This window comes from Rhinolophus hipposideros (assembly GCF_964194185.1).
Source record: "Rhinolophus hipposideros genome assembly, contig: HAP1_SCAFFOLD_152, whole genome shotgun sequence".
NCBI lineage: Eukaryota > Metazoa > Chordata > Mammalia > Chiroptera > Rhinolophidae > Rhinolophus > Rhinolophus hipposideros.
Genome location: NW_027669060.1, coordinates 129,204 through 151,814, shown reverse-complemented (window position 1 = coordinate 151,814; position 22,611 = coordinate 129,204). Strand labels below are relative to the sequence as shown.

General features: G+C 39.2%; 1 protein-coding gene across 1 annotated transcript in view; it reads left to right on the top strand.

Moving 5' to 3' along the window:
• The window catches only part of LOC308495703 (uncharacterized protein), a 45,210-nt gene that overhangs the window by 20,314 nt on the left and 2,285 nt on the right, over positions 1–22,611 (top strand). The window contains exons 7-8 of the mRNA XM_081080695.1: positions 1,446–1,479; positions 3,989–4,061. Coding sequence (XP_080936821.1) covers positions 1,446–1,479; positions 3,989–4,061 — 107 coding nt within the window. The remainder of the gene's footprint in view (positions 1–1,445; positions 1,480–3,988; positions 4,062–22,611) is intronic.

Here is a 22,611-nt window from a genome sequence, read left to right as displayed (position 1 = left end):
TTTTTTTTAATTAGTAAGCCTTCGTTTTTAGAGCAGGTTTAGGTTCAGGGCAAAATTGAGTGGAGAGTAGAGAAAGTTCCCTCAAAACCCATGTCCCCGTCCACACAGAGCCTCCCTCACTGTTGACACCCTGCCCGCGGGTGGTACATTCACGACGACCCATGAACTGCACTGACTCAGCATGACCACTCACAGCACACACTTGACGTTAGAGTTCACTCTTGCTGTGGTCCAATCTGTGGGGTTTGACAAACGTATAATGACAGGTCTCCACCCTTCCAGTCTCACCCAGACTAGATCCACTACTAGATACCCTCTGTGGCGTTTCCTCAGCCCTCCCTTCTCCCTAACCTCCGGAAGCCACACGTCTTTCTACTGCTACATAGTTTTGTTTTTTTCTGAATATCATATAGTTGGAATCATACAGTGGCCATCTTTTTGACTGTTTAAAAACTTAAAACTCCAGGGTCATTGAAGGTAGTTATTCAAGATAACCTCTTTGTCTTTTGGGGGGGGGGTGTTTGTTTGTTTGCTGTTATTCATCGGCTTAGGATTTGATGACATATGACTTACAAGGTAAAAAAACCATGATTTCTATACACATTTGCCACTATGGGGAGGGATGAGAAAAATGGCATCACACGCTGCTGTACAGCAATAACTCTTTGGACCTTCCTGCTCTATGAGGTGAGCCGGATAGATTCTCCAGCAATGGAGGGAAACAGTCTCAGGGGTTAGACTTGATAAAACTGGAATCGCAAAGTCTTTCATACTTATCCTGCACTGGAGAGAGGGCCAGAAAGAGTCTGTTTCCTGTGTTTTGCCGTGCTGCAAAGTAGACTGCCTTTGACTAAGCTGCTAATGACAGGGTGTTTCATCCTAAACTGAATACCCTTGACTGAAGAGCGGCACAGCGGTACTGTGTCAGAGCAAAACAAGTGGACTCTCTTCTAACTGCTCTTCATGACAGAAGTGCAGAAAAATCATGCTATTTAAATTGGACCGTGTTAGTTTATGATACTGATTTTACTACTGATACCATTTTCGTTCACTCCGATGGGTTTGGTAAGGATTACAATCATTGTAAGTAGCACTTGACTTGTAGCTATCAAATGATTGCACATCCCGTTTATTTTTCTCTCATTAGATATAAATGTATAATACATACAAACATGCATAAGTACATGCATGTACATACATATGTGTACGTATATATGTATGAATATATAAATATAAATATATATACACACATATATATAGGAGAGGAAGTAAAAGTTCTTCATGTATTAATTGCCCACCAGTTGTATCAGTAACATTCACTCTACTATAGTCTTCAGGGATGTTCCCAAAGAAATATTTTTTCATCACTTCAGTCTGATGCTTTCAAAGTTCTGTGTTTTTCTATTGTGTATTTACAATGTATTTGAATTTTTTTCTTTTAACAGTGGATGAGTGTTCTCAATGCGACCATGCAAGCAGGTAGGATTTTATGGATTTCTAAAATTGCATGTTAACTAAGAGACTGCGGAGAGAAGCCAGTAAGCTTTAATGAGTGTTCTGCTCTGGGCTAGACCCTATACTATGTGCCTAACATTGGTTATCCCAGGTCGTCGGCACAGTAGATTTGCAAAGTAGCTGTGCTGTTCAGCCGTTTTTATTCATTAGAGGAGTATGGTTCCAGGAGGTGGATTAATTTAACCCTGATTCCATAGTTACCAAGTGGCTGACATGTGATGTGACCTTCAGCCTGCTTGGTTTCCCAAGTCCGTTCTCTTGTCCCTCAGCCTATACTGAGAAGTGCCTGGACAGGACTGGATGCAAGATTCAGGTACAAGTCAGGTGGCCTCAGAGAGTCCCGTTTAGTGATGCCTTAGTGCTGATTTAGAAGTTTCCTATCAAGCCCAGTTAGCCCAAGCTTTTGTCTTAATGTACTTGACAATTGCAGCAGTCACGAGAACCTTGTTTTCACCATCAGTGTTGAGGGCAGATGTCAGTTCGCTGTGGCCACAGAACCACAGGTTGTACATAAGCAAGACCTAATCAGATAAATGTTTTCAGGGATAATGCGATGTACCCTTCTTGGGACGAATCGTTGTTCTGTAAGTGAAGATCATCTATGTATACACTGTTGTGTTAATTCAGCACAAATTGAGAGGATATTTTTCATTGATTTTTCTACTTACTGACTCCCATTACTGTGTTTCCATTTAAGCTAGTACGCTTCCCTCATTCTAGGAAGTTTTTTCTTTTTTTCTAGTCTTTCTTCCTTCTTCCATGACTTTTCTTGATTTTTTACCTTTTTCTCTGCTTTTCTTGGGGTTTTTTTGTTGCTGTTATTTTTTTCCACTTCTGCCAGCTAAGTATTCTCCATTTTTCCAGACAGAACCAAAAATACATAGAATTCCAGGTGTTGAAGGAATGTTATCAATTAATTATTGCAAACACCCCTAGTACTTCATGCTGCCATTAATGTTTTGGTCAAGTGGTTGATCACATGAGGAGTTTGAACTCCAAGAGATTGAAGTGACTTATTTGACTACAGTGAGTGATGAAATGAGATTAGTATAGGTTTCTAAGCCCAGTACACTTCCTTCTTTATCATCCTTTGGGTGAGTGTTTTAATTATGGAAAGGTCTAGTGAATGCAATGGAAGAGGCTAAGAATGGAATTAGCACGGGAATCCACGTTTCAAGAGGAACAACACAGGTTGAGATAGGAATAAGGCTCTTAGAGCAGAGATTAGACATCAGATGAGGGAAAAGAGATCAGAATGGTAGGGTATGACAAGGTAAAGAGAAATTACAGGAAGGAAGGACACAGGATGTTGGTAGTTGTCTAAAAAAGCAGATTAAAATAAGGGTCTCAAGGGCGTCCTGCCTGAACAGGTTGCTGCTGTTTTGCTTGTTAAATTGGAGGAACCAGCAAAATTTAAGGTTTATGTGAAAACATATTAAACCTTTGAGCCTCTGGAAACATTCTCTTTATAGCAAGTAGGAATGTGGTATCTTCCACCTGCACCCGGAATTACAGACGGGGTCCCCTTGAGTCCAAAGGCACTGGAGATTGCTGAACTACATAGATCTATGGCCCACGGCAGGTGTCTCGTCACCTCCACCTCTTTGCCCAACGCGCTGATGTCCTTCCCATGGAGATGGAGGGTTGGGCAGAGGGAGGACTGATTGTGAAAACAGTAATGGAGTTGGGTAGGTGGTAACATGCCTGTGTTGGGAGTGGATGACTGAGGCTCCATTTAGCTTGTTTTCCAGGAACAGCGAAATAGAGAACTCCTACTGTGGGTCATTTGAGCCCAACCTTGTTTCAGGAGTCTATGCCTTCGTAGGCTGAAGTTTTCAAGTTTGGAGATTGCCAGGAAGCTGTGCGGACAAGTGATCTGGGAGTGGGGAGGCTAACAACGTACATATTTGTTCTTTGACTTTTGTACATGTAAGCTGCAAACATTTCATGCATTTCAGGGACCTCACTGTAGTGTTTTTGAGTGAAAACAAGGAATGGGGTAAGTTTAGTAACTGCTTTCTATGTTAAAGAAGCAAGACTGCCGTTTTTGACCCACACAGATTAATCTTTGAACCAGGGACAGACCATGGAGAAGGGTTAGTGTATCGTTCTACCTTGATTTAGGTCATTGCTTTTGTCCCAGTTCAGGTTCCTATTGTCAGCTATTAATTGCGTTTTCAATTCAGCCTTCAGGACTTTTGGTGAAAACAAGGTACTCTCAGGTGTTGCCAACATGTTTGCTGTCATTCTTTGTTATGGAAACTTAGAGTGTATCTTCATTAAATATTGCACGAGTTGGGAGTGGTGGAGGCAGCAATAGATAACTGATAGCTTTTCTAGAACATCGTCTAAATTTTAATCATATCAAGAAACTTCATTTCCTATGCAGATAGCTGAATTTTGCTCCCTTTGTGTTTGTTGTTTTTGTAAAGGAATGCACTCACTGTTTTTGTTGTGTATTTTTACCCTAAAGTCTTTCCTGGAAACCTGGCAGGAATGATTCACGGGCTATATCAGACGATGGACTCTTGGATGTTGGTACCAAGGTAAAAGGCTCCTGTGTGAAATTAACTTTTTTACTCTGAATTTAGTTTTGTGTAGCACTTGTAAAATTTAATAGTGTTCCCCCTACCATTGTTTTATGTTTGTAATGGAAAATGTGTCACTGTGAACCATTTTATAATATATCACCACTTGAGGGTTTTTTTCCTTTAAATTAAAGTTTATTGGGGTGCAATTGTTAATAAAGTGACATGGATTTCAGGTGTACAATTCTGTAATATATTATCTATATCTCACATTGTGTGGTCACCAGCCAGCCAGTTCTCTTTCCATCACCCCATTAGACCCCATTTAGCAATAGTCCTATTTCATCTTTACTTACCACCGAATACTATTCCATTATTTATATGTACCACAACTTCTTTATCCATTCATCTATCGAAGGACGTTTTGGTTGTTTCCGTTGTCTTACCCACCGTAAGTAAAGCTGCAATGAACATTGGAGCACACTTGTCTTTATGATTCAAAGTTTTCAGATTATTTGAGTAGATACCCAGGAGAGAGATTGCTGGGTCATGTGGTAATTCTATTTGTAATTTCTTGAGGAACCTCCACACTGTCTTCCATAGCGGCTGCACCAGCCAGCATTCCCCCCAACAGTGTATGAGGGTTCCTTTTTCTCCACAGCCTCTCCAACACTTGTTACTATTTGTCTTGTTGATGATAGCCATTCTGAATGGGGTGAGGTGATATCTCATTGTGGTTTTTATTTGCATTTCTCTGATGATTAGTGATGTGGAGCATTTTTTCATATGTCTATTTGCCATTTGTAAGTCCTCTTTGGAGAAATGTCTCTTCAGGTCCTCTGCCCATTTTTCAATTGGGTTGTTTGTTTTTTTGTGTGTTGAGTTGCATGAGTTCCTTGTATATTTTGGATATTAGCCCCTTATCGGAGGCACTGTTTGCAAACTTTTTCACCCATTCAGTTGGTTGTCTCTTTATTTTATCGATGGTTTCTTTTGCTGTGCAGAAGCTTTTAAGTTTCATATAGTCCCATTCATTTATTTTAGCATTTACTTCCATTGCCTTTGGAGTCATAAAATTCATAAAATGCTCTTTGAACCCAAGGTCCATAAGTTTAGTAACTATGTTTTCTTCTATGCAGTTTATTATTTCAGGTTTTATGCTTAAGTCTTTGATCCATTTTGAATTAATTTTGGTACACGGTGACAGATTTCAGCCCTGTTTCATTCTTTTGCATGTGGTTTTCCAATTCTACCAGCACCATTTATCGAAGGAGCTGTCTTTTCTCCATTGTATGCTTTTTGCTTCTTTGTCAAAAATTGTCTGTCCATATTTATGTGGGTTTATTTCTGGGATCTCAATTCTATTCCATTGGTCTATGTGTCTGTTTTTCTGCCCATACCATGTTGTTTTGATTATTATTGCCCTTTAGTACAAGCTAAAGTCAGGGAGTGTGATACCTCCAGCATTGTTCTTTTTGCTTAGGATTCCTTTGGCTGTTGATGTCTTTTGTGGTTCGATACAAATCTGATGATTTTTTTGTTCTATTTTTTAAAATGTGCTATTGGGATTTTGATGGAGATTGCATTAAATCTGTATATTGTTTTGGTAATACGGGCATTTTAACTATGTAGATTGTTCCAATCCATGAGCATGGAATGTCTATCCATTTCTTTGTGTCTTCTTCAATTTCTTTTAAAAATGTCTTATAGTTTTCAGCGTATAAATCCTTCACATCCTTGGTTAAGTTTAATCCTAGGTGTTTTATACTTTTTCTTGCAATTGCAAAAGGAATTGTTCTTTTGCTTTCTTTTTCTGAGATTTCATTGTTAGTATATAGGAATACAATGGACTTTTGTACATTGATTTTGTAGCCGGCAACTTTACTGTATTTGTTGATTGTTTTCAATGGCTTTTTGGTGGAGTTTTAGGGTTTTCTATATATAGCATCATGTCATCTGCAAAGAGTGACAATTTAATTTCTTCATTCCCAATTTGGATGCCTTTTACTTATTTGTCTTGCCTGATTGCTCTGGCGAGGACTTCCAACACTATGCTTAAAAGCAGAGGTGATAGGGGACAGCCCTGCGGTGTTCCTGAACGTAGAGAAAAGGGCTTCAGTTTTTCATCATGAATTATGAGATTAGCTGAGGGTTTGTCATATATGCCCTTTATTATGTTCAAGTATTTTACTTCTATACCTATTTTATTAAGTGATCCAATCATAAATGGATGTTGTATTTTGTCAAATGCTTTTTCTGCATCAATTGATATAATCATATGATTTTTGTCCTTTATTTTGTTTATGGGATGAATCACATTGATGGATTTCTGAATGTTGAGCCATCCTTGTGCACCTGGGATGAATCTGCTTGGTCATGATGAATAATCTTTTTAGCATATTGTTGCATTCGATTTGTTAGCATTTTTCTTAGGATTTTTGCATCTGCATTCATCAGAGATAATAGTCTGTAGTTTTCTTTTTTTGTGTTATCCTTACCAGGTTTTGGTATCGATAATGTTGGCCTCATAAAATGATTTAGGGAGTATTGTCTCTTCTTCAATTTTTTGGAAGAGTTTGAGTAGGACAGGTATTATATCCTCTTTGTAGATTTGGTGGAATTCACTAGTGAAGCCATCTGGTCCTGGACTTTTGCTTCTGGGAAGGTTTTGGATGACTGATTCAATTTCCTTAGTGGTGATCGATCTATTTAGATTTTCCAGTTCTTTATGATTCAGCCTAGGAAGGCTATATGTTTCCAAGGACCTGTCCATTTCTTCTAGGTTATTGAATTTGGTGGCATGTAGTCCCTCATAGTATTCCTGGATGATGCTTTGTGTTTCGGTGGCGTCCGTGATAACTTCCCTTCTCATTTCTGATTTTATTAGTCTTTTTTTATCTTACTGAGTCTACCAAGGATTTGTCAATTGTATTAATCTTTTCAAAGAACCAGCTCTTTGTCACATTAATTTTTTCTATTCTCTTTTTGTTCTCTGTTTCATTTAGTTCTGCTCTGATTTTTATTGTTTTCTTTCTGCTGCTGACATTCAGTTTCATTTGTTCTTTTTCTAGCTCCATAAGATGTAAAGATGAGGTTATCTATTTGGGATTTTTCTTATTTCTTGAGATAGGCCTGTAATGATATAAATTTCCCTCTTAAAACTGCTTTCGCTGCATCCCCAAAATTTTGGTAGGATGTATTTTCATTTTCCTTTGTTTCTATGTATCTTTTTTTTCTTCTGTAAGATAGTTTTTGTTTTTTTATTTTTTTTGAAGCTTTTCATTGTTCCCTTTCCAGTTTACTGTTTTTTTCTGTTTTTCACATTCTTTTATTCGTTTCCGGTGCACAAAACAATGTAATAGCTAGACATGTATCATTTATATCCCTCACACAGTCATAACCCCCTCCCCCCTCCACTGCCTCTCTGACATCTCACACAGCCATTACATTTCCACTGTCTCTATTCCTAATGCTGTACTCCGCTTCTTGTAACTATATGTAATATATATGTAATATATATATTTATATAAGATATATATATATATATAGTATGTATATATATATTTTATATAAAATATGTATATGTATTATATGTACATGTAAATTGTACTTGACATTCATTATTCAGCTTCAGGTGTACAGTGCAGTGATCAGCCATCTACATCATCCCTGAGGTGGTCTCCCTAATGAGACAAGTATCCATTGGATACCCTACAAAATCTTTACGAAATTATTGATTACATTCCCCAAATTGACTCTCGTATCCCCGTGGCACTCTTGTGGTTACCAACTGTTCATTCTGATCCCCTGACTTTCCCCCTTATCCCCACCCCCTCATCTAGCAACCCTCAGTTTTTCCTCTGTGTCTTTGAGACTGTTTCTGATTAATTCATTCATTTATTATTTTCTTTAGATTCCCCATATGAGATCATATGGTATTTGTCTTTCTCTGTCTGACTTATTTCACTTAATATAATGTTCTCTACGTCCATCCATATTGTTGCACGGTAAGATTTCATTCTTCTTCGTGGCTGTGAAATACTCCATTGTATAACTGTAACGGTTTCTTAATCCAATCGTTTACCAATGGGCATTTCGGTTGTTTCCATGTTTTGGCTATTGTGTATAGTGCTGCAATAAAGATAGGGGTGTATAAATTTTTTTGAATTAGAGTTTTGGATTTCTCCTGATAGATACCTAGGAGTGGAATTGCTGGGTCATAGGGTAGTTCCATTCTCAGATTTTTGAGATACCTCCATACTGTTTTCCATAGTGGCTGCACCAATCTGCAATCCCACCAACAGTGCATAAGCGTTCCCTTTTCTCCACATCCAGGCCAGCACTTGTTGTTTGTTGATTTGTTGATGAAAGCCATTTTGACTTGGGTGAGGTTGTATCTCATTGCGGTTTTTATTTGCATTTCTCTAATGATTAGTGAAGTTGAGCATTTTTTCATATGTCTGTTTCCCATCTGTATGTCCTTTTTAAAAAAATTACTCTCCATGTCCTCTGCACATTTTTTAATTGGGTTGTTTGTTATTTTGGAGTTGAGTTGACTGAGATATTTTATAAATATGGGATATTAACCCCTTATCAGATATATCATTGGCAAATATCTTCTCCATTCAGTAGGATCCCTTTTTGTTTTATTTTTTTTTATTTTTTTATAGTTTTATTTTATTTTATTTTATTTTTACATCCCTCACACCGTGAACCCCCCTCCCCCCATCCACCACCACCCCGACCTCACACCGAGCCATCACATTATACACATAAAATTATAGTTGGCATTCATTAATGTCCAGTCTCTGGTGTACAATGCCATGACCAGGCATCCACAGCATCCCTGAGGTGGTCTCCCAAACAGGACACATGTCCATCGGACACCCAACAAAATCCCCAAACACTATTGAATAAGTTCCCCAAAGTAATTCTCAAAAAACCCTGAGGCCATCCTGTGGTCACCAGCCGCCCCCCAATCCCTTCACCCTTCCCCCCATCCCCAACCCCCTCCCCCCTGCCCATCTAACAACTCTCGGTTTTTTGTGTCCCCAAAACTGTTTCTGATTAGTTCATACACATATTCTTTTCTTTAGATTCCGCATATAAGTGAGATCATATGGTACTTGTCTTTCTCTTTCTGACTTATTTCACTTAACATAATGTTCTCTAGATCCATCCATGTTGTTGCAAATGATAAGATTTCTTTTTTCTTTATGGCTGCGTAGTACTCCATTGTATAAATGTACCACAGCTTCTTAATCCAGTCATCGACCGATGGGCATTTCGGTTGTTTCTGTATCTTGGCTATTGTGTAAAGTGCTGCAATAAACATAGGAGTGCATACAGATTTTTGAATTGGAGCTTTGGATTTCTCCGGGTAGATGCCTAGGAGTGGGATTACTGGATCATAGGGTAGTTCTATCTTCAGATTCCTGAGATACCTCCATACTGTTTTCCATAGTGGCTGCACTAATCTGCAATCCCACCAACAGTGCACTAGCGTTCCCTTTTCTCCACATCCCCGCCCGCATTTGTTGTTTGTTGATTTATTGATGATAGCCATTTTGACTGGGGTGAGGTGGTATCTCATTGTGGTTTTTATTTGCATTTCTCTGATGGTTAGTGAGGTTGAGCATTTCTTCATATGTCTTCTTGCCTTCTGTATGTCCTTTTTAGAAAAATGTCTCCTCAAGTCCTCTGCCCATTTTTTAATTGGGTTGTTTGTTTTTTTGGAGTTGAGTTGAGTAAGTTTTTTATAGATTTGTGATATTAATCCCTTATCAGATATATCATTGGCAAATATCTTTTCCCATACAGTAGGATCCCTTTTTGTTTTATTGATGGTTTCCTTTGCTGTGAAAAAACTTTTTAGTTCGATGTGATCCCACATGATTATTTTTTCTCTTACTTCTCTTGGCTGAGAGGATGTATCAGTAAAAATCTTACTCCAGGTAATGTCTATAAAGTTTCTTCCTATATTTTCTTCTAGAAATTTTATGGTTTCAGATCTTACACTTATGTCTTTAATGCATTTTGAATTTATTCTTGTATATCGTGTAAGGAAGTGGTCCAGCTTCATTCTTTTGCATGTGTCTGTCCAGGTTTCGCCAACACCATTTGTTGAATAGACTGTCTTTACCCCACCATAAATTCTTGCTTCCATTGTCATAGATTGAATGACAATATAGGCATGGATTTATTGCTGGGCTCTCTATTGTGTTCCATTGATCAATGTATCTGTTTTTATACCAGTATCGTGGTGTTTTGATTACTGTAGCCTTGTAGTATAATTTGATGTCAGGTATCGTTATACCTCCCACTTTATTCCTTTTTCTCAAGATTGCCGAGGCCAACCAGGATCTTTTATGGTTCCATATAAATTTCAGGATTATACGTTCTATTCTTGTGAAAACCATCCTTGGTAATATGATAGAAATTGCGTTGAATTCGTATGTTGCCTTAGGCAGTATGGACATTTTCACTCTATTAATTCTTCTTATCCATGAGCATATTATGTGCTTCCATCTATTTGTATCCTCTTTAATTTCTTTCTTCAGTGTCTTATAATTTTCTGAGTATGGATGTTTTACTTCTTTCATTAAATTTATTCCCAGGTATTTTATAGTCTTTGAAGCAATTGTAAATGGGATTCTTTTCTTAATTTCTCCTGATACTTTATTATTGGTATATACACATGCAACTGATTTCTGAATATTAATTTTGTATCCTGCTACTTTACTAAATACATTTATCAGTTCTAATGGTTTTTTGGTGGAGTCTTTAGGGTTCTCTCTATATAGTATCATGTCATCTGCATATAATAACAATTTTACTTCCTCCTTACCAATTTGGATGCCTTTTATTTATTTTTCTCGTCTGATTGCTGTGGCTAGAAGTTCCAGCACTATGTTGAATAGAAGTGGAGAAAGTGGGAAACCTTGCCTTGTTCCTGATCTTAAGGGGACTATTTTAGCTTTTCCCCGTTGAGTGTGATGTTAGCTGTGGGTTTATCATATATGGTCTCTATTATGTTGAGATATGGTCTCTCTATTCCCATTTTCTTAAGAGTTTTTATCATAAATGGCTGCTGGATTTTGTCCAATGCTTTTTCTGCATCTAATTGATATGATCATATGATTTTTATTTTTTATTTTGTTAATGTGGTGTATCACGTTAATTGATTTGCGGATGTTGAACCACCCTTGCATACCAGGAATGAATCCCCCTTGATCATAGTGTATGATTTTTTTAATGTATTGCATAATTATGTTCAGTAATATTTTGTTGAGAGTTTTTGCATCTATGTTCTTTAGAGATACAGGCCTATAGTTTTTTGTTTGTTTGTGTGTTTTTTGTAGTGTCTTTGTCTGATTTGGGGATCAGAGTGATAGTGGCCTCGTAAAAAGGTTTTGGGAGCCTTCCCTCCTTCTGAATTTTTTGGAATAGCTTGAGGAGAATAGGTGATAATTCTTTTTTGAATGTTTTGTAAAATTCACCTGTAAAGCCATCTGGTCCAGCACTTTTGTTTGTTGGGAACTTGTTGATTACTGATTCAACTTCCCTGGTGGTAATCAGTCTATTCAGGTTTTCCGTTTCTTCTTGAGTTAGCCTTGGAAGGATGTATGCTTCTAGAAAATTTTCCATTTCTTCCAGATTGTCTAATTTGTTGGCATATAGATGCTGATAGTAATTTGTTAAATATTTTTGTATTTCTGTGGTGTCTGTTGTCACTTCTCCTCTTTCATTTCTGATTTTATTAATTTGGGTCCTCTCTCTCTCTCTTTTTGATAAGTCTGGCTAAAGGTTTGTTGACTTTGTTTATTTTGTCTAAAAAACAACTCTTGGATTCATTGATGTTTTTTATTGTTTTTCTGGTTTCTATTTCATTTATTTCCGCTCTGACCTTTATTATGTCCCTCTTTGTACTCCCTTTGCGGTTATTTTGCTGTTCTTTGTCCTGATCCCTTAAGTGTGAAAATAAACTGTTGATTAGTGATTTTTTTTGTTTCTTTAGGTAGGCCTGCAATGCTGTGAATTTCCCTCCTAGGACTGTTTTCGCTGCATCCCATAGATTTGGTTTGTCATGGTTTGATTTTCATTTGTCTCGAGACATGTTTTGATTTCTTCCTTGATCTCATTGTTGATCCATTCGTTATTTAGTAACATGTTATTCAGGCTCCATGAATTTGTCTGTCTTCCAGTTTTTTTCCTGTAGTTGATTTCTGATTTTATAGCGCTGTGGTCAGAGAAGAAAATTGGTAAGATTTCAATTTTCTTACATTAATCAAGACTTGTTTTCTGGCCTAACACGTGGTGTACCTTGGAAAATGTCCCGTGTGCGCTTGAGAAGAACGTGTATTCTGCAGCTTTGGGGTGAAATTCTCTGAAAATGTTGATTAAATACAAATGGTCCAATGTGTCATTTAAGGCCATTGTTTCCATATTGATTTTCTGTCTGGAATACCTGTCCCTTGTCAGAGGTGTGTTGAAGTCCCCTACTATGATAATATTACTGTTGAGTTCTGTCACTATGTCAGTAAATATCTGTTTTATATATTTAGGTGCTCCTATGTTGGGTGCATAGATGTTTACTAGGGTTATGTACTCTTGTCGGACCAATTCCTTTATTATGTATAGTGCCCATCTTTGTCTTTTAATATATTCTTCAGTTTAAAGTCTATTTTGTCAGATATAAGTATTGCAACTCCAGCTTTTTTCTCATTTCTGTTTGCATGAAATATCTTACTCCAAGCCGTCACTTTCAGCCTGTGTGTGTCTTTTGATCTGAGGTGAGTCTCTTGTATACAGCATATACAAGGGTCTTGCTTTCTTATCCACTCAGCCACCCTATGTCTCTTGATTGGAGCATATAATCCGTTTGCATTTAAAGTGATTATTGATAGGTACATAGTTATTGCCATTTTTAAATTTGTCGTTAGATTGTTTTCATCTTTCTTCTGTTTACAGAAGCCCTTTTAATATTTCCTGCGATGCTGCCTTAGTGGTAATAAATTCCTTTAGCTTATTCTTTTCTGGGAAGCTCTTTATCTCTCCTTCAATTTTAAATGATAGCCTTGCTGGATAAAGCAATCTAGGTTGTAGGCCCTTGTTTTTCATCATTTTGAGTACCTCCTGCCCCTCCCTCCTGGCCTGCAATGTTTCTGTAGAAAAGTCATTTGATAGTCTTACAGGAGTTCCCTTGTATTTAACTTGCTATCTTTCTCTTGCTGCTTTTAGGATTCTGTCTTTGTCTTTAATCTTTACCGTGTTAACTGTAATGTGTCTTGGTGTGGGCCTGTTTGGGTTTATCCTGGTTGGAACTCTCTGCACTTCCTGGAGTTATACGTCGGTTTCCTTCACCAGGTTAGGGAAGTTTTCAGACATTATAACTTCAAATATGTTCTCGATCCCTTGCTTCCTTTCTTCACCTTCTGGTATTCCTGTGATGCGCATGTTGTTGCGCTTGATGTTATCCCAGAGGACTCTTAAGCCATTTTCGATGTTTTTTACTCTTTTTTCTTTTTGTTGTTCCATGTGGGTGATCTCTGCTGACTTGTCTTCATGTCGCTGATTCGATCCTCTGCTTCATCTAGCCTGCTGTAATTCCTTCAAATGGGTTCTTTATTTCAGTTATTGTATTCCTTAGTTCTAACTGGTTGTTCATTATGATTTCTCCATCCTTCTTTATGTCGTCACTAAACCCCTTCAGTATTCTTATCATCAGTGTTCTGAACTCTGTCTCTGACAGGTTGGTTACCTGTATTTCATTTGGTTCCAATTCTGGAGGTTTCTTCTGTTCTTTTATTTGGGACATGTTTCTTTGTTTCCCCATTCTGGCTGACTCTCTGTGTTTGCTTTGATGTATTAGGTAGGTCCCTTATGGGTCTTTGTTTTTATTGGTTATCTTACGTAGTATGCGTCCTTTATATTTGACTTGCATGACTTCCTTCTTCTCCTCTGCGTGTGCACCAAAGGTGACTCTCGTTTTGTGTATATTGTCCTGTTAAAGTTGATCTTTAATTGCTTTTGGCTGGTCAGTAGGTGGGATTGACTCCTAGGCTGCCTAGTTGTGAATCTTGGCTCTGCCCACAGTGGTAGTTCTGCTGAGTGAGGGTTGACTGCTCACATGAGGCTTGGCCCCTATGGGCTCTTGTGCCTGTAGAGAATTCCTTCTGGGTGTGTCACTTGTAGGTCAAACCCGATAATACTCTAACTTGGTCTGGAGTCGGCCTCAGGGTGTTTTGAATCTTGTGCCTCTTGAGCTGGGCCCTGGTATAGAGCAATTTCAGAACAAAGCAAATCACCCAGCACAACAGCAACACCAACAGCAAAGAAAAAACAAATACACCCATGTAAAAACAACTGATAACCCACACTCAACACCGGCAAAAATATCAAAAATACACAAACAAAACAAAACAAAAAAAGCAGCGTCAGTCTTTGCTTAAGCCTACCAAGTAATCTCCAGGTTGTCCTCTCCTGTACCAAAGAGTCCTCTGCGTCTTGGGCAGGCAGAGACGCTCACCTGGTGCCCAGAGTGACCCTGGGACGGCAGTTTTAGATGTGTGGTGCCATAAATTCTGGATGTCAGTTTTTACAAAGTCAGTGCATTTTCCTCTCTTGCCTGCACATATGCGCACTGAGAGTAACACAGCCAGCCCTGTGCCCAGGTCTCCTGAGTCTTAGGGTACTTCTTCCCTATGTGTGTGTGGAGGGCAGGAGATTTCTGAGTTGATGAAAGCCCAGAGCTGCGTCTGCCGCCTACTGCTGATCCCTGGGAGTGCCTCCGCAGTTGTAATTGCCCTGCCCTAGGCAGGCCAGAAAAGGTGAGAGCTGGAGATGGAGGAGTCTTCTCTCTCCCAACCCAGTAGCGTCACACTCTTCCCAGCCTCTTCCCTGAGTCAGAGCTGCAAACCGGGTCCTCCCAGATCCTGAGTGCTCTGACTCCTCTGTAAACTGACACTGCTCTTCAGCTCAGGGGCCAGCTTGAGTCTCTGGAAAGGCAGGGGTAGGATTGGGAGAGTGGGCGGAGGGGCCCAGGTGTGTTGATCATGTCCTTTGTCCGACCTAGGGCCCAGCTGGAGGTCTCAGCTGAGGTGACTGCCTCAAATGCTGGATATGCTGCTCTCTTGGCAGGAGAGATCAGCTGTGGGATGCAGGGAAAGAGCCTATGTCTTGGCTCTTGTGGTCTCTGTTCTGTCCTGGGATCCTCTGTGTCTCCACAGCCGCAGATGCGGGCTGAGGTCGCCACTCCGCCCCCTTCTGTCTTCCCCTGCTCGCCCAATTTGCCCAGCTTCAAGTAATCCTCGAACGAGTCTCTTACCTTTTCTGTGTGATGAGCAGAGTCCATTGACCTGGTCAAAGAAGAAATAAGAGGATAGATCAAAAGATACATAGAAGAGTGCTGCCATTCCTATGATGTCACTCTTCGCTGCTGCCATTCCTATGATGTCACTCTTCGCTGCTGCCATTCCTATGATGTCACTCTTCTGTGTATCTTTTGATCTATCCTCTTATTTCTTCTTTGACCAGGTCGTTCTTTAAAAGTATGTTGTTTAATCTCTATGTATTAGTGGTTTTTCCTGCTTTCTTTTTGCAGTTGATATCCAATTTCAAAGCCTTGTGATCAGAGAATATGTTTGGTATGATTTCAGTCTTCTTAAATTTGCTGAGGCTAGTTTTATGTCCCAATAGATGATTTATCTTTGAGAATGTTCCATGTACACTCGAAAAGAATGTTTAGTCTGATGTTTTAGGATGAAGTGCTCTATAAATGTCAATTATGTCTAGTTCATCTAATGTGTCATTTAGGGCTGCTATTTATTTATTTATTTTGTTTGAATGATCTATCCATAGCTGTCAATGATGTATTTAAGTCCCCTAGTATAATTGTGTTTTGGTCAATTTCTCCCTTTAGTTCTGTTAGTAGTTTCTTGGTATATCTTGGTGCTCCCTGATTGGGGGCAGAAATATTGATGACTGTTATGTCTTCTTGTTGTATAGTCCCCTTCATCACTATGAAATGTCCATCTTTGTCTCTTGTTACCTTTTTTATCCTGAAGTCTGTTTCATCTGATATCAATCAGTATGGTTACACCTGACTTTCTCTGGATACCATTTGCTTGGAGTGTCAATTTCCATCCTTTCACGTTGAGTCTATGTTTGTCCTTGTAGCTGAGATGTGCCTCTTGGAGGCAGCATATGGTTGGGTTTCGTTTTTTGATCCAATCAGCTACTCTGTGCCTTTCTATTGGTGAGTTCAATCCATTTACATTTGGGGTGATTATTGATATGTGAGGATTTCCTATCATTCTATCTTTTCTTTTCTGGTAAGACTGTGTCTCCATTGTTTCTTTGCCTTTTCGTTGTTGTCTCTTATTTCTATGTGGTGGTATTCTATGATTTTTCCCTCTGTTTCTTCTTTTATTACATTATGTATTTCAGTTCTGGATTTTTTTTGAGTGGTTACCATTAAGTTTATGTAAAAGAAAGTTTGATATTTAGAGTATTCCATTTTCTTCAGCATGCTTACTTTCTCCATTCCCATTTTCCGGTTCAGACCTTTACTCTCCCCACTTTTATGTTTTGGTTGCCACAAATTGTCCCTGTTGATGGTGGTCGAATAGCCTCCTTCAGCATTTCTTGTAGTGTAGGTCGTGTATTAGAAAATTCTCTCAGCTTCTGTATGTCTGGAAAGGTCTTTATTTCTCCTTCATATCTAAAAGATGTTTTTGCTGGATATATTATTCTTGGCTCATAATTTCTCTCTTTCAATAGTTTGAATATTTGGTTCCACTCCCTCCTGCCTCGTAGAGTTTCTGCTAAAGAAATCTGATGACAATCTAATGGGCTTTCCTTTGTAGGTTACCATCTTCTTTTCCCTGGCTGCCTTGAGGATTCTTTCTTTGTCATTGATTTTTGACAGCTTCAATATAATGTGCCTTGGAGAAGGCCTGTTGGGGTTGAGATAATTAGGTGTTCCATTTGTTTCTTGGATTTAAGGATCCAGTTCTTTCCATAAGTTTGGGAAGTTCTTATCGACTACTTGTTTGCATATATTCTCTGTTCCCTTCTCTCTTTCTTCCCCTTCTGGTATGCCCATTATTCTTATATTGCTCTTTCTGATGGAGTCAGAAAGTTCTTGTAGAGTTCTTTCATTTCTTTTAAGTCTCAAATCTCTTTCTTCTTCCATCCCTGTGATTTCCAGATTTCTAGCTTCGATGTCACCGATTCTTTCCTCCATCTGGTCAACTCTACGACCTAAACTGGCTGTTTCATTTGTCATTTCTTTTGATTTCTTAATCTCCAGAAATTCTATTTGGTTCTTTTTTTAAATTTCAGTCTCTTTTGTAAAATACTCATTTTGTTCTTGATTATGTTTCTGAATTCATTAAACTGCCTGTCTGTGTTTTCTTGCATCTCATTGAGTTTTTTCAGAACTGTAATCTTGAATTCTCTGTCATTTAAGTCACATATTTCCATATCTTTAAGTTTATTTTCTGGAGACTTTTCAATTTCTTTCTGAGCTGTGTTGTTGCCATGGCTATTCATGGCAATTGATGATTTATTATTTCTCTTCCTAGACATCTATAGGAGTGGGTTGTGCAACAGGTTGATAGAAAGAGGTCTTTCTTTTGCTTTCCAGTAGGTTTTGGGATAATGTTTTATTTTCTGTGCGACTGCAGCCGTTTGTTCTGTCTCACACTGTAGTGTTATGTTTTCTGTGCGCTATTCCGGCTTCTCACACAGTGGTGGGATTCCCTGGAAGGCGGGCGTCTCCTCTGTGAACAGTTCGCTGGGGTCACAAGGCCCTGCCTCCGTGGGGAAATGCGGAGAACTTCTGAAGTTCCAAAGCTCTTCCTGCACCAGATTCAGAGCCCCTGCATTTCAGCAGTTCTGTTTATTCCTGCAGGGGTCCACCCAGATAGGTGGGGACAGGGGTGGCACCGGTGGGTTGTGAGAGATGGCCCAGAGCAATGGTGGTGACAACCACCTCAGCGGGTCCTGCTTCCACAGCTCCCTCCTCTTTGCTGGAAGTACTTGGGCTGTGAGTCCTTGACTGCAGACCACAGTTCTCAGAACTGCAAATATTCTGTTCTTTTGATCTGACACTGCTACTGTTCTGCTTCTAGCACTGGGCAGGTGGGGGCGGGTCGAGCTCTGGGAGGGTTGGGAGGGGGCAGCTAGTCTCAGTGTCTGAGTCTTCCATTCTTTACTCTGCAGTGAGGGCTTACCACTGTTTTCATCCTTCTTCCCTCAGTCTTTGCTCTGAGGTCTCTGCCATTAACGTTGGGTTCAGCTGTGTTATATGCTGTCCTCTCAGCCCTGTGGGCCATAAGCGGAGCCCTAGTAGCACGAGTTCTTTCCTCTTCTGTAGCTGTACTAGTTCCGGGACTCAGGGAGCTCGGAGCACTAAGCTAGGTCTGGGTCCTGAGCCTGCATGGCCCCGTCTCCGCACTTCTCCCTTCTCTCCTCCACCGCTCGAGCAATTTGTCCACCTGTAGGCTATTGCAGTAGTACGCCCCTTAGTCTAGCCGGTCTGCTGCGCAGGGAGTCCTTTGTGGAGTGATAGTTGTTCAACTTGTTGTAAATTCCAGGGAAGATTTCAAGAGGCACACCTCACACTGCCATTTTCACGACATCACTCTTTCTTTTTTCCCCTTAACTTTAGGAAGTATTGAACATGGTGACTGAAAAAAAGAAGGGGCTGGGAAATACATAGTGATAGTTAAATTTTATTGGGAGGTTTCCCACAGTGATGGAGCTATGCAGTTTGGTTAAGGGTAAGGAATCTTAATGTGACTTTTACATTACATCAGTGGGTCTTTTATAATACTCGTGCCTACGTGAAATCTGTAATGGATTCATTTACTTATTGTAATAGTCATGAAATCTTCCTGATACATTTCAGTTTTTAAAACTATGTAGCATGTAATATATAGTTTTTATTTTATTACACTTTGTATTTTGGTATCACATAGTTGGTAGGCGTGAGTGTTTTCTCTATGTTTTTTTTTTCTTTTTTTAAGTTATATTCAGTTGACATTCAATATTATTTTATATTAGTTTCAGGTATTCTGGGTTCATCATTTAGACTAAAATAATAGAAACTTTGAAAATTTAGAACTCAAGTTCTCTATCTCAAAACCCATATTACAAAGGGATTCCACTATGTCCTCAATCATTACATTATGAATATATTTAACTGTCTTCATCTAATTGAAGAGTACATGTTTTGCTTAAAATAATAACTAATTTTAGAAGCAGAGGTTCTTAAACCATATACTAAAATGTCAAATTTCAGAAGGTTTTTAGTTTCGCTTCTTAAATGTAAAATTTTTCATTTCTGTTATAGTTGACATTCCATGATGTCAGCCTCAAGTATACAGCATAGTGGGTAGGCATTTATATAATGTGTAAACTGGTACCCCGATTAGTGTGGTATCCCTGACACCGTACTTAGTTATTACAATGTTATTTACTGTATTCTCTGTGCTGTGCTTGACATCTTCATGACTATTTTATAACTGCCACTTTGTACTTCTTAATCCTTTTTCCATTTCAAGCATTCCCCCAACAATTCTCGAACCGGGCAACGATCAGTTAGTTCTCTGCATCTATAAGTTTGTTTCTCTTTTCTATGTTCATTTATTTTTTATTTTTTGCATATCACCAATAAGTGAAATCAGGTGGTATTTGTCTTTCTCTATCTGACTTTTATCACTTAGAATAATACCCTCTAGGCCCACACATGTCACAAACGATAAGTACTTATTGTTTATTACAGACAAGTAGTATTTTGTTATATATATGTCCCACTTCTTCTTTATCCAAGATGATGGATCCTTTGGTTACTTTCTTATCTGGACTATTGAAAATAATGCGGCAACAACCATAGAAATGCATATTGCTTTTCAAATTAGTGTTTTGTGTTTCTGTGGAGGAAAACCCAGAAGAGGGACTGCTGTGCCACATGGTACTTCTATTTCTAAATTTTTGAGGAACTTCCATATTGTTTTCCATTGTCTGCTCGGATTTGCAGTCTCACCAACAGTGCACAAGGACTCTTTTCTTCACATCCTCAACAACACTTGTTGCTTGTTGATTCATGGATGATGGCCATTCTGACAGTTGTGAGGTGGTAGCTCATTGTGTTTTTAATTTGCATTGCTCTGATGATTAGTGACACGGAGCATGTTTTCGTATGTTTCTTGGCTATCTGTGTGACCTCTTTGGAGAAAAGTCTATTCAGGTACTCTTCTCATTTTGTAATCGCATTGTTTGTCTTTTGGTGTTAAGGTTTATGAGTTCCTTATATGTTTTGGATGTCAACCCTTTATCAAATATATCATTGGCAAATATCTTCTCCATTCACCCGCTCGTGACTTCATGTTGTTGTTGGTTTCCTTTGCTGTGCAGGAATTTTGTAGTTTGATTGTCGTGTATATGGGTCTTGCATTCTTAACCATTCAGCTACCTTATGTCTTTTCTGGAGCATTTAATCTATTTACATTTAAAGTAATTATTTGTAGGTACATAGTTATTGGCATTTTATTATTCACTTTTCTTCTCCTCCTCCTGCTCTTCCTCCTGCTCTTTTTCCGTCTTCTCCTCCTTCTCTTCCTCCTGCTCCTCCTACTTCTCCTCCTTTTTTTTCTAGTCATGGTTTTACATTTCTTGTAATAGTGGTTTCCTGGGGCTGAACTGCATCACCTCCTTTTTCTCTGGCAAGCTCTTTACCTCTCGTTTGATTCTAAATGAGAGCCTTGCCGGATACAGTGCTCTTGGTTGTAAATTATTGCGTTTCATCACATTTCTATATTTCTTGCCCATTCCTCTGGCCTTCAGATTTACTTTTGAGAGATCACCTGACAGTCTTATGCGAGCTCCCTTGTATATAACTAACTGCTTTTCTCTTGCTGGTTTTAATATTCTCTCTGTGTCTTTACCTTTTGGCGTTTTAATTCTGGTATGTCTTGGTGTGGGCCTGTTTGGCTTTATTTTGTTTGGAACTCTCTGTGTTTCCTACACTTGTGTTTCCTTCAACACGTTAGGGAAGATTTCCGTCATTATTTATTCAAATAGGTTTTCAATTCCTTTCTGTCTCTCTCTTCTCCTTTTGATAGCCCTACGAGTTCTGTTACACTTTATCTTGTCCCAGAAGTCCCTTAAAGTATTCTCTCTCTCTTTTTTTTTTACTCATAATCATTTTTCATATCTTTTTCTTCTGTTCTGATTGTGTGTTTTCTGCTATCTTGTCTTCCAAATCACTGATTTGAACGTCTGCCTCAACCAAATCTGGTGCCGATTCCATCTATTAATTACTCATTTCAGATGTTGTATTTTTCATAGTTGAGTTTTGTTAATGATTTCCATGTCCATTTTTTATGTTTGCTGTCTCGGTTGAAGTGTTACAACGTTTATCTATTTTTCCCCAAAGTTCACTGAGCGTCCTTAGAAGTAGTATTTTGAACTCTGTGTCTGGTAGATAGCTTGTGTCCATTAGTTCTTGTGTTTAGTTCTTTCTCTAGAGTTTTTTCCTGGTCTTTCGTTAGAGAAATGTTTCTTTCTGTCTTCTTTTTTCACTGTATCTTTATTGTTGTTTCTCTGTATTCTGTAGATTGCTAATTCTCCTCATCTTGACAGTATTGCCTTACATACCAGATGTCGCATGGGGCCCAGTGGTACAGTCTCCCCGGTCACCTGAGCCGGGTGCTCCAGAAGCTCGTGTGGGTGGTGTGTGCCCTCCTGTTGTACTTGAGCCTTATTGCTGTTGGCACATCTGGGTGTGGAATTGACCCTCAGGACGACTGGCTGTGACTACAGTAGATGAACCTTTGTGTGTGGGCTGACCCCACAGAGTGAGATCGGCTGTAGCAGGGCTCCGGTGTCTGCTCAGTCCATGGCTTGGGCGTGTCATTTGTGAAGCTAATTTGGTGATGTTCTGGTGTCACTTGAAGCTGGTCCAAGGTGTGTTGGATTTGGGGCCTCTTGGGAGGGGCTGTGGGGCAGGCCCAGGTCAGCTGCTGCTTGTGCCCAACCGGGAGCCACCTAGGGGAAGCTACAAAGTGACCTGCTATGGATAGCTGCGTTTGTGAGTTTGTAGGCACCTGCGAGGCGCTATGTTGTGAAGCAAGACAGGCTGATGGATAGGATCCTAGAAAGAAACGGAAGTCCTCAATATCATAAATTGCAGCCCGAGTGGCTGTTGTAAACTAGAATTGTGATGATGCAACACCTCTGCTTCCTGAGTGACTCCCCATGACGTGAGTGTAGAATTCATCTGCTAGCATGACATGTGCCTTCTTTGATTTGGTTCTGATTCTGCAGTTGTCTCTCCATCCCATTCTCAGAGTTCCAGGCTAACCCCATTCTTCTTCTGCCCTCACCTACAATATGTTATTTTATACGCAGGCTTTTGCGCCCGCTGCCCTTTCTGGACTCTCCTTCATGGTTTCCCTCAGTACCTCGTATGTCTTTCAAGATGCAGCCCTATTTTTGCAGCATCTGGTACAACTGATTGTTGTTTCTTTTGTGCCTGTACTCTAATTTCTTCATCTGAGGT